The following is a 17,239-nucleotide window of genomic DNA, read 5'->3' as shown; positions in this document are numbered from 1 at the left end:
CTGACTTGTGGGTGCAAAATTCGCTCAGGATTCGCCTGAGAAGGCATTTCGCCTGAAATCTCGGCAAGGGAGCCATATTTTTGAACCAGACTTTTCCCCCTGCTCCTTCGTTTACGCCCTTGCCATTGGTCAGCATACCCTTGATAATGGAGCCAGGTCGACAGACGGCTTTGTTAGCCAGCTGTCGACCTGCTTGACGTCACAGATGGGGGCTACCAAAGTAAGAGAATGGATGGGAATATTGAAATTGCCACAAGACACAGCGCCTAAATACGCATCCTGCGCCGCGGAAAAAGGTGTTCGTATTTCTCTGAATCATAAGAAGTCGTTACGGCCGTGCTACAGTGCAAGAGCTTGCGGTTAGTTGTTTCACACTATGCCGTTGTGCCGAAGTATTGGTTTGGCATATTAAGTAGTGTGTGCCTACGGGCAAACGCTACAACTGTGGACTGTGACACGTGCCAGAGTTATTACTCCTGTGATTTCGCTGCTTGATATCGTTGCACTGAAATGCGTCCTCAGCAGTCGCATGATTACCGCTGCGGTTTGTTTTCTTATATTATTATTTATCTCTAAAAAAAAAAAAAATCATTCGACAGTCGGGCTAACATTTGGTGCATTGAGTGAACTGTTCACGTGTTGCAGGAGTGACCTCTACTTGCACTTTGTAAACCGCGATGACAACTCGATCATGGAGGTGTCCAACGTTCTCACGTGAGTCACATTCACTGAAACGTTCGCAATGCTGCCACGCTAAGTGGAATACGTTTTTTTAACATATTATACTTCGGCATTTTTGTTTTCCAGTTTGATAGACAAGAATATTGAGTTCCTGGATAAGTTATTCAAAGAGTTCAACGTGCTTTACAGCGAGGTAAGTTTTCATGCCACAGAAAAATAATAGCTATTTCCGCTATTTACTTCTAAACATTCTATCGGAACGGATGAAGCACCTTTCATTTAGAAAACTAGCCGTATCCTTATTTAGCCCCACCTGCAAAGAATTTACTGTTTTGCGTTAGCATCTGCACACGGTTACGCCGAAATTCTTACAGCTCGCTGCCCGCTTTTCGAATGCCCAAACATGTCCAGATTTCGCGGACATGATTTTTATTTTTGAGGCAACTGTGGGATATTGTTAGCCACTGTTATGGAAATATTTAAGGGAATGGCCCGATCTCTCTATGCGTCGCAAAATACTTCTATAGATATCTGTATTTCTCTCTCATCGAGTAAACATTGCCGTAGAAAAACCAGTGTGGAACGCTTTTAAGGATAGTAAAACGTCCGTATCAAGAAATACTAGGATTTACGATTATATTGATTGTTCTGGTGGATTTTTACGATATGCGAGAAAATTGCATTCATAAATAATTTTCCGTTCAAAAATACCCTTGCTTGGAATTTATGGCTATGTCATCCGATTTTCGAAGAGAGCAGGCGAAAATGAGCGCTGGGGGGGGGGGGGGGGGGGGGGGGCGTGCCATCAGTGTATTCGCCATTCACATGCTCGCCTTTTGTCGTCCACAGCCGGCGGACGCGCTGAGCGATGCTGAGCGGGAGGAGGACCAGATGCGCACTTGGCTCATCGGCCTCTCTGTGTTCCTGTCGGTCATGCTAGCGCTGGTCATATCGTTGTGCCTGGCCCAGAGGAGCCGGTGAGTGCGCTGCCACGAAGCCCCGCCTCCACTTCTGTCAGTCGTCTGTAGCCCGACCAAACTACGGGCGATTACGCCTACGAGAGCTCACGCTTGACTTAAGCTGTATTTACTTCGTTTATGACTTTAAACTAACGCAGCGCCTTTTCTTATTCCTTTGTCGTGTAGGCTTTGATTATAATTTTGACGGAATTGCACAGTATGTTGGCACCAAATCAATGTCCAATCAGGTGGTGGAGTCTCTGCTCATGCTGACAGAAACGGCGATGACCAAAACATTGTGTCCAAAATACCATAATAGAAGTGTTCGTACTTTTGAGGTGTATAGTGAACAACTTCTCAGCCAATATTACATGCACGCAACCTTTCAGGAGCGCGAGCAACAAGCATCGACCTCTTTTCTCCCTCTCTCTCTATATTATCGTTTCGTGTGAGCAGCGGAGTTTGAGTTATTGCTGTATTTTATTATTCCCTAGTGTAACCGGCGAATACGCAGGAGTTTGAAGGAGCGTTAATAACCTGCATTGGGGGGCATGTCGCACTCGTTCGCAGCGTAAGGCCATTGGGGAATCTTTCCTGCAGCGACAACTAATACAGGAATAAGGAAAGCGCAACAGTGGGCATGCATACATTCTGCTTGCGCTGCAATCAGTATGCAGGCGATGCTGTAAGGTTTGCGAAGTGCTGTCTGGAGGTTCTTTTAGTAGCCTCCGTGTCTTAACTCTTACGCACATGTTATGTACATGTGTGGCCAGTATATAACGGGGCACGCTTCTGGTTAGCTAACAAGTGACAGAAGTTTTTATCCCCGACGCGTGCTCCGTATTATTATTATGGCCTGGACTGTACATCAAAAACCGTGGGCATTTTTAAATTATTGAAGTATTGGCAACCATGTCGTGAGGTGGCGGCATCCAACTGCCGTACGTTAAGCTTGTTTTCAAAGCTTCCCAAGCCTTTATGACAGGGATTACCAAACGTTTTTGCCTCGATGAGCCTGCTTTACCACTTTTCGCTGAAGGTCTCGACATAAGTATAATGACGAAGCAATTTGACATACTGCCAAGCTGGCCGGACTGGCCGCTAGTTCAATAAAACAATCAACATGCCCGCGGTGCACCGCATAGCATCTTGGCGCGATGCCAAGGTGTGTGCAGGGACGGTGCCTACGCTGACGGCGCAAAACTGAGGAAGGAGTTAAGATTAGAAAAACTAACGCTCTAAAATGGATTTGAATGAGCTAGGCACTGCGCCGGGTCCGCACGTAATATTGGTAATATTAGGGAAGAGAGGGGGGGGGGGGGGGAGGAGGGAGGAGTTTATTGGGAGCTATCGGAACCCAGTTTGAGAGTACTGCTATAGACTTTCTAGAACATCAAGAGCATGACGTCAGTACGGGCGCGCGGATCTGTAGTCGTTTCGGTCACTCGCAAAGCCGCTTGGAGACTACTGTAAAATCTCGTTAATCCGACCATCGTTACTTGGAAAATTCTGATAATTCAAACTAGGAGCGTGGTCATGGCCGACGCCTATGTCAGTCTGTGGCATCGTATGTTCGTTAATTAGGACAGGAAGCCATGTCGAGGGTCGACTCGCGAAGCCTGCGACCGTACAAATAGACCTCCCCGAACCGAAACTGCATCGAACGGTGGGGCCCGCGCATCTCAGGCGTGCGCGCTATGGCACGTGCGATGACGATCGGAAGTCTCCCATTGCCGAAATATAGCCTGGCAGTATAGTTTCAACTTAGCTTCTCTTAAAAAGCTAAGCTTGACACCATTCTGCCACTGCCATCGGGCGCGCGCATCGGCCAATCACGCTGTTTCAGACACTGTTGTGCGCGTAACTCGCCTTTTAGTCTTATTTTGGGATTCTCCAATTTTACCAGGTCCCCGCTTAAGTCAATGTGCCAACCTTGTTCAGTAAACGTTTGTATAATCATCATTCTAGGTGGCGTCGTCACATCGTTCTAACGCCTACTCATATTTCTCTCATTTGCGTCCACGTGCTTCCTCCGCTTTTCGAATCATCATCAGCCGGACTATACTTATTTCAAAGGGCGAAGGCCAGTCCCATGTTCATCTAATTAACCCGGTCCTGTGCTCTCTGCGTCCAATTCAACAACCCTGCAAAGTTCTTAACCTCACCTTAACCACCCACCTAATTTTCTGCCGCCTCCTTCTACGCTTTCCTTCCCTTGGAATACATTTTTTTACCCTTAGCGACGATCAGTTATCCTCTCCTGCCCATGCGCATTTCTTGAATGTTACTAGAATATCATTAACTCAAGTTATTTCTCTGATCCGCTCTGCACGCTTCCTATCTCTTAACGTTACACACACTATTTTCCGTTCCATAGCTATATGCGTTGTCATCAACTTAGGTAGAATCTTTTTCGTTGGCCTCCACGTTTCAGCCCCATATGTGAGTACCGGTGAGATGCAACTGTTATTGTAACAGCTGCATCTTATTGGTACTCAGCTATGGGGCTGAAACGTGGAGGCCAACAAAAACGGTTCTACCTATGAGGATACCGGAAAGCTAATAGTGTGCGCCGTTGCGCTTTGAGGCTGCTTCATCGCAAAGTCTACTGTATGCGCGGAGAAGCATCCTCAAACCGCAAATGGGCCGTTAGCGGACAGGTGCCACTGCTGATGCATTGCACTGCGAAAACGGCCGCGTAGACACGATTCTGGATCGATTCACCAACTTTCCCTACAGTGTGCGCAATGAAAGCACTTGACGACAGCACGAAAAAGTGTCTTTGTCGCTAGCTTTTATCTCCGTGTATAGGCGACCATAATCCTGGTGTTCATTAGATATAATTAGTGTGGTGCAAATGGTTCCCGGCAGTTTTTTAGAGCCATTCGATGATTAGGACTTCAGGATAATTCTAACATTTTTTTTTATCCCTCGAAGGTCAAATTAACAAGGTTTTCGCTGCACTGAAATGCAAACTTTATATTTATATCGTGTGAAATGTGCGTTTATTGACAATGTCCATTCTCTTTTTTGTTTTTAGGTATGAACGGCAGTTAAAAGCAGCCACTGCGACTGCTTTTGGTAAGCTGTTTTCTCGCCTTAACTAGTGCGTTTCCTTGTTTGTGGGCCTATCGTTTCATCTGCTTTGCTGCACAGTTAATTGCTCAAACCGAGTGAATGCATTCCGTGTTTTAAGCAAACAATAACAAAATAGAAAAAGAACATCACGCGCACAGTGCAATGCGACCGATGCTTCACATTGCGCTGCAGACTTCAAAACTTGTATGTGCGCCGTAAAGCTGACGACGAAAATTCATAATTGGCAAATAAATAGGCATTTAGCAAATGAATGTTGAAGCTATCGCTCACAGTTACAAAGCAAGTCAGGTGAGGAGAATTCACTTTCTGGAAGTTACCCGGAGTTTCTAGTGCATGGTATACACATCCGTCGTTCCTTTTGTTGCCTGTTCTCTGCTGCCTATAGGGAGCTTGCATGAAGCGATGTATGCTGGGTAATCTGCCATGATGTCGTTGGCAGCAGACGACGCAGCACGGCACTGCCACAGAGCCTCATCTACATGGTCGCGTAGTGCGCGCAGACGATGCCGGCGCGATCGAACAGGCTTACTGTCGGTTCTTCACGATTTAAAAAAAAAAAAAAATCTGTACGAGGGCGAGAAGGCAAATGATTCCTGTAGTGATGGTGACGCGAATGGCTCGCACGGGCTAACGCAATCGAGATCGACGCCAATCCAGACAAGTATCAAACTAGCCGCCAGGACTAAAAATCATGAATATCGGTGATGTCGACGGGTGGCCAGATCCAGACGCATAGTGCAGTCAGTCGTTCGCGCTTGAAGAAGCGTACGTAGCTTGAAAAGGTCCGCGTCGCACATGCTTTGCATTTTTCCCTAGCGCTCCCGATTTTTCGGACACAGCGTCGACTCGTACGTTCCTCAGGCATCTGCCGGCAATTGCATGCACACAAGAGCAGCGCACTAAAAAGCCGCGTGTTTGCTCGGTGGACCGTTGAAAACGACAAGGCACTTGTTCAATTCAGCCCGGCTGCGCTGCCCGCCGTCTGCTTCCAGCGACATCATGGCAGATTACCCAGCATGCATCGCTTCATGCAAGCTCGCTATAGAGAGATAGAAATGAACTTTCTGAAATCAGGCCGGAGAGGATTTTCTTCAGGCTTTATTTCGTGTCGACGTTACCTATGAAAAATCTAATTCAAATACCGCGCTTGAAAGGAAAAAAAGCTCTTATGGCACATGCCTTCCGATTGTAACCGCTGTGAGAGAAAAGTTGGGCACATGGGCGGGTCCATGATTGAAGCGCATAAACATGGGCCGCGCTTTGCTTTTTACACGTTGTGTTCTCCACTGCGCGCATCTTCGCTGCGCGAGAACGCAATCGATGCTCAGAGCGCTAGTGAAACCGCGTCTGCAGTTGTCTTTTACAATATTTTTGGTCTTATTTTTGATGTACAACAATTGCACCAAAAATCACCCAGTCTTCACGGCGAAGGTCCCCACTGAACATAATACGCAAAAAAAAAAAAAAAAAAAGAGAGAGGAAAAAAAGAAAACGACTTGCGAAGAGATTAAATATATCTTCTGGGGGCTGGTTGTACATGGGTGAAAATCGATATACAGAACTTGGTTAGCACCAAGACATGACCAGGAGCCTCCCATCGCCCAATTTTTACAGAAGCTTTGTTTTGGCCGAGAAGGTCCATATTAGTTCTGGTACGGCTGTGCTGGATATGTTAGCTTTTATTTCTGTCAGCCTTCCCCGAACTGCTCTGGAGAGTAATCGTGCATATGAGCGAATTTGAAATTGAAGAACAATCATTAAGGCGCTTGTTTCCGACGCAAAAGATCAGGGGTGGCAGGTTAGAAGCGTGTAATTTTCATTAACCTCTCTGATAGCAGGCCTGAGGCAGCAAGTAGTAGACCGACAAAAAATAAAAATAAAATAAAATGGAAAGGGGAGGGGGGGGGGGGCGCTGTAGGCTATGATCCCCATGACCAACGCTGACGCTTTGGACAACTAATGTGAATAACAGTTCTGTCCGAGCAAACTGCATATATTTAAAGAATTACATATGCTGGCGATATCGACCGGCACGCCAATATCCATTTACATTATCGATTCAGTCAGCGGTGCGCTGCGGATGTAGCGACATTTATAAATGTGATCATTTTTTTAGCACCGGCGAAGAACGGACGATCTCCAGTGTATGTATTTTCACTTCGACGGCAACTCGTTAAAATATTTAGACGTCGTGCGTTCGTGTGCTAACAGGAAACTATTTGAAGGCAACCAAAAATGTTATTGAAATCTAAGCTGAGGCTGCATGAAACGGAGTTTGTTAGAACGAACGCGACTGTTCGAGATGGTTTGGCGAAAAATTTGTTGAATGTATATGCAAAACATAGTACAAAGTTTAGTAGACATTATCTGAAATGCTAATGTATACTCAATGTCGCTCAGAGCACACCGAAAGAAAAACATTCTGTCGGCCTAGCTTCGCGGGTTCGGGCTGTAATTTCGCTCAAAAGCGGCACTTAATGCCAATTTTGGTTTTATATTACGTTTGGCGGGGTGCCTGTCTGATGCGCTCAGAATTAATCATTAAATACTAATAGTATAATGCGATAGTTTATCGAACGAATTAATTTTTGCAGCAATGATATCTCTAGTGCCATCCCGCGCTTTTAAATGCAAACTGTGTGCGTCTGCAAAGAGCTCTGTCAGCTTGTCCTCTCATACCATACATCCTTGTTGCTTAAATGTCGGACGCAGAGTACTCTAATCTCTACTAAATGATCTTTAGTTATGCCGTTATGCAAAAGAGATAAAAGGCAGTTTCAGCTGTGGTATGCCGGTCTAAGAATTGAGAGAGAGGCACGTAAAGAATGCCTCAATAAGAATGCCTTGTATGATTTAATAACTGTGAAGATGCTATGCGGACTTCACGCCATTTTGCTGAGATTGGGACGCTGCTTTTACGACGCTGCGGAACGTGGCAGCGCAGACTCCTCACGTGTTTTGCTTGTGCCGGTACTGCTTTCTCCCCACTAGGCTCTCGGGACTCTGCGTTGAACCGTATGGACGTGCCAAATACAAACCAGCACTCAGTCGAAGGGTAAGCGACAGTGGCGCACCCCAGCGCCGCATCTTGGCTTTTGGGTAGCCAGCCGCCTTGTCTTGTTATTCTCACAGCTACTTGTTCAGTTAGTCTGTCGTACAGCTGATGCATTTGCATTCGCCAGCGAAACTTACGGTGTCTAGCAACTTCGGGGCTTCTCTTGAACGTTTTGAGTTGATTACGTTCAGCTGAATCTCCGCTCTTCGTCACAACAGACTGCCGTTTAGTAACTGTACCAAATAAAATTTGGATAGCATATATGGCAAATCAAAACCGCAACTCAGCTGCTTAGGTAGAAGCGGTTTATCGCGTGATGCAGCAGCGATGACGTCGGAAACTTTCGCTGATCCATCGTACGAGTCGAAGGAAGAATAAATTAGGGACTGCAAACGATGTCTCTGCATACCGAATGTCTGATATGACGGAATACATGCCTGTCCGTTTATATTCCGAAAATGGGGAGCGGGTATCGGTGTGTGGCCATGGGAACTGGTGGCTAAAGCGCGAAGAGGAGGTCGCGCGGACCTTCTGCACTGCCAGCGGGGTACCGAGGATTATTATAAAAAAAGGATAAAGAGTTGGCCATTCACTGCTTCCACATACGTTAATACGTGGTTAAATGGAACGCTTTCGTGCCCAGGACAATAACGTTAAAAACGTGCAGGAGCGCTTCTAAAGTTGCAGTTTCATGGCAATTGAGGTCATCATATGGCATCGGTTAGAGTCGCGGTACCTAAGAAAAGGTCGATGCTACTTCGTAAGTAGGCCCTCTTTTTGGCCCGCGGAGTAATAGTTGCATATAAACGTCTTTACCGCGAAGGCTGCCGTCCCTGTTCGCAAGAATTTGAGGAGAGTATGTAAGTCAGTGAGGCAGTTATTTTCACTCTATGGGCAGTATATTCGCTCTGTGTTCCTGACGTGCACGAAACTTAGGCAGTGAAAATTGCCTGTACTGAGATCACAAAAATGCTACACACCTGCGTTGTCTGCAAGAAATTACCCGGTCAGAGAGAAGAACTCACAACGTCACAGACGCAACGTAGGCAGTGAAAATTGCCTGTACTGAGATCATGAAAACGCTACACACCTGCGTTGTCTGCCAGAAATTGCCCGGACAGAGAGAAGAACCCACAAGGTTTTTTTCTTTTTTCTTTTTAAATTACGTGAATTTCGAGAAGCCCCGAAGTTGCCATTAAGGTACCATCAGTTTGGAACCTTACTGCGATTCCCTCTATTTCCATGCTAGATTTTTAGGCAGCGCTGTATTTATTGTTGGTTTAGACGGTCATAGGGATGATTGTAAAGGCAAAAAACACTCGAAAACATGGAAAATTAGCCCGGATGAAGAAGGAGGGCTATCCATTCAACATGTCAACGTTGATTCCGGCATCACATTACCAAAATTTTCACTGTACATATAAAAAAAAATCGAAGTATGTTGCCATTAGAAAAAAAAAAAATAGGGGGACTTACTAAATAGAAGGAAATCATCGACTGCTGGAACGCTAGGCGCGAATGAGCATACAATCATGCGTGGTCTTCTTTTGAAAGGCGATTTACCTCACTATCCTGTCCCAACGAAATAAGGTAGCTTAGGAAGCCGTAGATCTCCACTTTACACCAGGTTTACTCTCGCGTGCAATTAAAGCACAAGGCGCAGAGTGGACATGAGCCAAAAGAAAATTCAGGAAGGAGAAGCCAGCTTCCTTTGATTAAAATAAGAATTCCGAGGGCGATTACGACATTCCCGAATGCGAAACTTGAACCCAGCTCTAGCTTTTTTTTTCACCAGGCGAAAGGGAGCACGAGGGGAGACAGCGGTAGCGGGGAGCCAGAGAGAGAGAGAGAGGGAGAGAAAAGAGAGATCGTCTAGGGCGTTTGTTGATGCCAGCCTCGGTGAAGCCCGCACTGTGCCCATCGGGCTTTTTGGAGTGTTCGACGAGAGGGCGGCGCAGAGCTCGTGGCTCTTCTTTTTTTTTCACCTGTGAAATTTTCTTTGGCTCGTGTCTCTCTTTCGCTTGGTTACGTCATCAGCAACAGCGACGCGACCCAGCCAACGAACGTGCGCATGAGCTGCGCTATAAAATCTGAATGGGAGTTGCCTATAAGGAAAAACATACTTAGAAGAGCAGCTGCCATTGTCAACATCGCATAATGAGATCAACGTCCGCTATTCAAACGTGTTAGAAATGAATTTACAGTTTGCTTTGTTTGAGTGGACGAAAAAAAAAAAACTATTTGATTCTTTGTAACAAGTAAGGTTAGCTATATAGTTCGGCCGAAAACAACCGATAGTATAAGAAACGTTTGTCCCAGTTGTCGCCTCAGTGGCTGAAGAGAATATGTAACGGAGAGAAAACCAGGAATTATTCCTTTGCTATTTCTTATGAGGGCTGGCTGTTCTTGCTTTCGTTAGGCACAAGGTCGTGCACTTCTGAAGTGAACACGGGGGTTAAAAAAAGGATTTAATCACAGTTCCGCAGAGCGCCACTTGCTGGCGATGTCCACATTCCAGCGCACGTGCAAGAAGCGCGGGTAACATGGCTCTCTGCGCCTGCTGGTTAGTTTGCAAACAATCCAGTGTGCTTTGCATACGTGTTCACATTGGAGATCCGTGGCCTTGTACAGCGAATCTAATTTTCGCAGCACGTGACATCTGTTGTTCTCCTGGCCGTTATTAACCGAAGAAGCCTGCTCGAGCAAAGTGGTTGGAGTCGTTTAGGAAAAGTGCGAGTGAAAGCGTGTCTCTTGCTCTCAATTCGATCGTGTCGAATTATTTATTGGTTGGCTGAAGTTTAAGGAGACTGCAGGCCTTCAGTTACTGTCAGTGCGCGAAGAAGGCCTGTGCATTTTTCAAACGGTTCCTGTAATTCGTTGCAATATCAAGAGCTCACCAATGCGGAATAAATTTCAAACTGATTTTACCAAGTTATGAATTATTAAAAATATCTTGAACTACCTCATAGATATCGTTTCGGGTGCCCGGAGCTCTTTTGCAACGAAATGAATTGAGCTGCGCGTTATCGCTGTCTATTTTTATCGTTTAAAAGCTCCTCTGATGTGCATAAATTTGTGGTTTCTACAAGTTCATAAATTTTATAATTGACTTTTGACGAATCCATTGAAAACAGAAAAAAGTATCGCAGCGAGTAATGACCGATCCAATCACCCTTCACATATATGAGCAGAAAACAAGTGGCTTGCACAGACAACGTGGCAATAGCGAACGTGAACAGCCGCTTGATGTCTGCCTAATGTTATTCTGCAGCGGATCGTTTAACGAAGAAACTTGCCGCAAGGCGGAAGGGTAACCACAGGAAAGAGGTAGTGGCTATCGTATTCATATCACGCTTGGAGAGCAGAGACTGCGCGTCCTGTGCAGGTTATACTTAGTTATTCGTTCCAGCTCTACACAAGGGAAACGTCGGTGCGTGTAAACTTAACGAGTTTTCAAGACAGCCCATTAGCGAAGTGAGACGAGATCTTAAGTGGAAGAAAAAGGAAAGATTAAGCGCGTAGTGAACATGCAGCAGAGTCGTTTGTTTCACCACATAAGCGTCGTCTCGGAGAAAAGAAAGCGCACGCGCGGCAGGCTCTTTGTATTAACACAACATTTGGCCAATGTACTGACCCCTTGATTTGATGAAGTAAAGAAGAGAAACGAACCAAAATCCACGCCCCCTTTCTCCGTAGGTCGAACCCGATTTGGATGCACTCGTACGACAACGAATGGTATAAAGAGGACGAAGAGACAAGGTTAGTATATACCGTAGGACGACGAATGCAGCCACGAGCATGATGCGCCGCCTTGTTTGCCCTGCACTCTTTCATACATTCGAGCTGTCTTGCTGAACCCTTTCCCTCGCGTACACGTCTGCTCTGAACTCACTTCCTGTTCTTTTACGTGCACACTGGATTCTAGCTGGCCACCGCACGGAGCATGCGCGGTTTTTATTCTGTAGCGGTCGAAATAACACGGCTATGCCGTTTTTGCCCTGCCTTAATCTTGATTATATCTGGGGTACACGAATTGGTTGCCTCGTCAAAGTCATGCGCTTTTGAGCGCCATTACAGTGTAACTGCACTTATCAAATAATATGACCAGGTCGCTTACTGAATAACTAAAACGAAGCACCGTGTTCGCCTAAAAACAATTCTTGGAGGGACCGTCAGGTAGGTGAAATTTATGCACGAACCTTAAACTTGAACAGGAAGTAAAAGCGATGTCCAATCCAAACAATACTGGCACCGAAAGTAGGTTATATATAGACTGGGGATAGCATAGTGTAAGTATGCAAAGAACGACTAAGACCAGCGTGAGGAACTCAATTCGAATAGCCGCTGAGAAATAGAGCGTTCCGAGAATTAAAGCGCGCGAAGTGTGTATTCACCGGTAGTCGTGATAACGGTCCAACTATTTCCTCGACTAGAGGCGTGCGCTGCGCAGCGTAGATTCGAGGAAACCGCCATCGATGATGCACATAATGGAACTGTCTGAATGTTGCGCACAGGCACGTGCATGTTTATTTCCCACAAAGTATTTGCGGCCGGACGGCCCCCTTGCACGTATTTTCATGCCGCCTAATTATGGCACAACTTACCTTTATGAAATACCTCCACATAACTTCAGCCATCCTTCCTTTCCTTCCTATTACCTTCAAAATCACCGGAATGACGAAATCGCGGCGCAAAAAAAAAAAAAAAAAAAAAAAGACTAATAATAATCGCCCGTCACTTCCATTTGCAGAGCGGCGGACCGCAATTCGCTCGACGAGAACGCAGTGGCCGAGCCCTCGGGCAGCACGTCGTCTTCGACGGACACGCACCGCCAGACGCAGGACCGCGAGTTCGACTCGGCGCAGCTCTGCTCGGAGGTGTACGTGCTCTCCAACGGCACGGTGCAGAACATTAGCATCCCCGTGGGAGGTTCGACTGACTTGCTGTGCCCCGAGGTGGCGGAGCGCAACAACCTCAACAGCAGGAACAACAAGAATGGTGGCTGCCCCTACGCCAGCGTCTTCCTCACCAAAATGGGAACGCCAAACAGGGCCGGAAAGCTGGAGGTCTCCGAACTGTGAAAGGATACGTACCGGCGGACACGCCGGAAGTGGAGCTACGGCGTCGACGTCACATGGTGGAAGTGCAGGTTCCGCATTTCGCAACAAGAATGGCGGCTCTGAAGGAAGGTGGAAGTCGCGCAGGTTCCTCGTGCGTTTCGATAGAGTGAGAGTAACGTGGGACGCGATCTGCGAAAGGAAGTTTAAACCCTTGGTTTCAAGACGTGAAAGACAGCGCCCTTCCCAGGTGGCCCCTCCGAGCGATGCACAACTTACAGCTGGTGCCACATTGAGTTTTCAACCGGTAGCAAGTTTGTGGGTTGCTGCCTGCACTTGGAAGTCAAGGGAAATTACGCTTTCTTGGAGGAAAGATGAAATGTACAGCGTTGGAAGCAAATCACTTCTGCAGCGGCTTCGAAAGGTTGGCAGCTGACGCATTCGCAGAAGCTGCCACACCTTTGCTTCCTTTCAGCTGACTTCGCGTCACACCCTTTGTTTCATGAGCGCAGCCCAGTCGGAGGGTGGCAACACAAAAGCGGAGTGACTACTGCTTTCTGTCAGCCCTCAGCAAGGGTACGCGACTCGCACGTTGAGAATCAAGAAGAGAAGAAAACTAGTGGACAGTGCTCATCCGCAGCTCAGCTCTGCAGAGTTTACGACCCGTGCCTGGGACAAGTGAAACGAGTGCAGACCGTCGTGTCGCGTGTGGTGATCTGAGAAAGCTTTGCGGCAAACGTCGCGGCGATCAACTCACCCCGTATTTCAGCAGTGCCTAAAGATAATGGACTTCATATAAAATGCCCTCGTGGCTTGAGGACTACTTGCTTGGGCGTACCAATGCTATTTGCCGGTCAGCAACGCGTGGTATGTGGTTAAGCCGTAAGAGCCACCGTGGAAAGGCTGGTGTGCAGTAGCCTTCGTTTTGTGTTTTATTCTCCCAGTTCCTCACGGTTGGCAAAGCCTAGGATCAACAAACTAGGAAAAGTAGGACGGCATGGCTGAGACGTCCAAAATACAGTGGAGCATTACAGAGTCACCACAAACAAATAGCCAATGGAAATACTCACACAAGTTAAAAACGCATCAAAATTAGGCCCAGCTTGGAGGAGCCTGTCTTTAAGTGTCTTCTCTGCTAACCTAAATTTTTGTTTTGATGATTATAAATGTGTGCGGGTCTAACGCTTGTCATTAATTCTAATATCCAACGGTACATCGGCAAAACGGCTCTTGCACACCGTCCTTTCGACGAGTGCGATAAAGAGGTAATAAGCCCTTCCGCGTAAACTCCCCGCCACGAAGCACGAAACCAAAGGTCGGTACAACTGTAGCAGCTTGTGTGAATGCGCCTCTCTGAAATGTATATTACTGTAACATGCTTAGTTACAATGAGGACGCTCAGTTCAGTGATGATGACCCAGTGCCGGAAAGATTCCGGCATTTTTGTGTCTTGTTTTTTACATCTATTTTCACCAAATGTGCCACATGTGATCAACTTTGAAGAGCCTTCACCGAACTAGCGTAACGACTCGCGTTCTTGAAAATTGCAGCATCGATACAGTGCCCTGCTTTTCAAGCTGCCTTCGGAGGCACAAAAGCGAGAGAGGTCGATTTTGGATGTATTCATAACAGGTTCACCCCGCATACGAAGAGACATCATCACGCGCGTTCTTGTTTTGTACTTCTCATCTTCATGTGTGTCTAAGCAAATATATAGATATATATATATATTATATGTCGTGCGATGTCTTTTGTTGGCGCCTTTAGCACCATCGTACTTTATTCTCGGAGATGGCGACAGACACATTAAACGTCGGTCGTCCTGAAGACATGCGCAAGTGTTACGCTTTATGGCAGTCTTCACAACTTTGCTGCCTGTAAATCCAAAACGGCAGGCAAATGAGAATCTTGAGAATAAAAACTGACATACCAGTTGGCTTTATAATGCCGAGGACTGCGTTTTGCCTACGCTTTTGTTGTTACAGGCAGTGAATTTGGGAAGCATACAAGGCATTACGCTTGTGCATGTCTTTAGGAGGGCAACTTCCTCACCACGTAAGCCGCTTAAACAGATTCCTTTGAGTGTGCAGAACAACAACCACAAAAAAGTGTTAGCGAATTTCGAAAAGGTATGGTGCTTTATATGTTTGTCTTAGCTAACGGGCACGAATGTTTAAAAAAATAAACCAATACACGTTGCAGGAATGACCAAATGGGGATATTTAGCAGTCGCCTGGAGCAATGTGTTTCTTCAATTCGTTTCATTGTATTGACGGCACTGGTACTTTAAATTCGACTTGCCTATTTAAGACCAGCGCAAAACAACTGGGTGCAGCAGGAACGAGACGGACCGAGTGCTAGCTATAGTAGGTAGGTAGCTCGCCTCACTTAGTTCTTTTTGCCTTCTGCCACTGAGCGTCGCATTTTGTACAACTAAAATCAACTCTCCTAGTTTCGTACCTTGCCCTTGCTAAAGTATAGGCTTATCATAAGAGTCGATGACGGGGCGAACCAAAATACTCGTCACGTAGCCGGAGTCGCTATCATCGTGGCTGAGGGGAAGAAATCTTCTGTTCCGCAAATTTCGCGTGGTTCCTTAACAGCGCGGTAGACATCAAATGTTCCGTTTCTGGCTCATTTCCAGTCCTGACCTTTCGAGCTCAAACTTGCTTCTCAGCTGCAGCGGTTTAACGGTTTGATTTAAAGCGTGATACATATACAGCCCTTTCCTTTAGACGAGTGCCAGTAATGGATTTTGAGTTACTTTGGCGCAGTGAGCATCCGTCTTTTTTTTTTTTCTATTTCTTTTTAATACCCCTGGCTCAGGCCAGTTGGGACGCACTGTGTGCGATCTTTTTCATGGGTTATAGGGGCAAAAATGTTTTGGCGGCAGCCCATTAGAGATAAATGATTAGGTTTATCGAGACATATTTCATGTTGCGGCGGATTATAGAAAGTTTGTGATGACTACTAATTACCGAACTAGCTATCCAAGGCTAATTAATGCGGCTAAGCCTTAGCTGCTTTAACGAACTAGTCATTATTGAGCGGATCTCAAGTTACTAACGATGCTACGCGTAATAACTTATCAGGAATTCGCATGAATAAGCCGGCATCAAGATCCTCACCGCAGTAATTATCTGGAAAATGCACTGGCGTTCCATCGGCATAATTATAAACTGAAGGAGTGAGGGTACGACTAATGATTGAAGACAGAAAAGGCAAAGTTATTGACTTAGCCAGCAATCAGTGAGCTACAGTCGACATGTCACGCCTTTTCTGGCGTCCGCAGCTACTTTACCACTCTATTTTTAGGCCTCGTTTTCGTTCTTGGAAACAGTTCACGCTTTATAAAAGGTTAGTATGAAAGGGTACTAATTTTAGCCTTTCAAGTTCTCCAAGTGTCCCATTCAGGCTGACGGCTTCCCCCGTAAGAAGAGTGTGCTTCGTACCAGAATTATAAATGGGACTCGACTCACTTTTGATATTACTATACCTTTCATCTACATATAATGCTGTAGAAACTTGGACACGTAGGTAACGCAGTGCACATTGCAGGTAAGTTGCTAACAACACTTCATTTGCTAACTGCTGTAATAAAAAAAAAATATTTATTTGCCAGTGCACATACGCACTGTCACCGGCTGTAATATAACCGTACTCTACCATTAGCGTTTTTCCGGTCTTCTCTAACCCCCTCCTGACGGGCACGTGACACATGACATTCCAGAGCACGCTGCCGGAGGCAACCACTAAGACCACGTGTGGCCTCTACAAGCCGGTCTTTCGGGCTCCATTTATACAAAATATTAGCGAGATAACAGAGAATAGAATACCTCACTGTCCATTTCGAATAGCGAGCTGTTTGCCTCAGTATTTTATTCATGATTAAAAACAAACAAACAACACCTGAGCACCGCAAAAAACATTTATTTGGTTTTGTTTCATTGCAATATATATTTTCAACGAATGGGACAGACGAAAGAATGGAAATATTTAATATATCCTGTTACATCTCAGCTGTTTTAAAACTGTGCGCCTCTCTGCCTTCTCCCTTCATGAGTTACATCGATTTCAACTGAGTAACCATCGTATCTTGATGTTGGCTCAGAGCCTGGCCGGTGGGATCTCGCAAGAGTTCAGCACCCGCGGCGTCAGCGGACTGCCTCTGCACCAAAATGCTTTGGGACCCACTGAATTTGACCACCCATGGGCTTATAACTGCTCATCATTTTTTTTTTTTCATTGCGTCTATTCGTTGAATATCTAGTCTTCATCAGGCGACGTGCACGATTCATCAGCTTAATGGTCATGAGTATGATCAACGAGCAGCACTTGTTGGAAGCGCTGTGTATTTTCGCGTAAGGGCTCCCTTTTTACGAGCGGGA

General features: G+C 46.1%; 1 protein-coding gene across 2 annotated transcripts in view; it reads left to right on the top strand.

The window, feature by feature from the left end:
- Cad88C (cadherin 88C) overlaps window positions 1-14,681 on the top strand; it is a 176,444-nt gene extending 161,763 nt beyond the window's left edge. The window contains exons 30-36 of one of the 2 annotated variants that reach the window (XM_084588981.1): window positions 646-714; window positions 808-874; window positions 1,531-1,658; window positions 4,681-4,721; window positions 7,731-7,794; window positions 11,491-11,553; window positions 12,545-14,681. In XM_084588981.1, coding sequence (XP_084445107.1) covers window positions 646-714; window positions 808-874; window positions 1,531-1,658; window positions 4,681-4,721; window positions 7,731-7,794; window positions 11,491-11,553; window positions 12,545-12,875 — 763 coding nt within the window. In that variant the 3' untranslated portion in view covers window positions 12,876-14,681. The remainder of the gene's footprint in view (window positions 1-645; window positions 715-807; window positions 875-1,530; window positions 1,659-4,680; window positions 4,722-7,730; window positions 7,795-11,490; window positions 11,554-12,544) is intronic. The other variant, XM_084588982.1, reaches the window with a different exon arrangement.
- The last annotated feature ends 2,558 nt before the right edge of the window (window positions 14,682-17,239 follow it).

Source organism: Amblyomma maculatum, chromosome 1, assembly GCF_055883805.1.
Source record: "Amblyomma maculatum isolate TAMU_Amacu chromosome 1, ASM5588380v1, whole genome shotgun sequence".
Lineage (NCBI taxonomy): Eukaryota > Metazoa > Arthropoda > Arachnida > Ixodida > Ixodidae > Amblyomma > Amblyomma maculatum.
The sequence above is the reverse complement of the archived record's forward strand: the minus strand, read 5'-3'. Positions and strand labels throughout refer to the sequence as shown.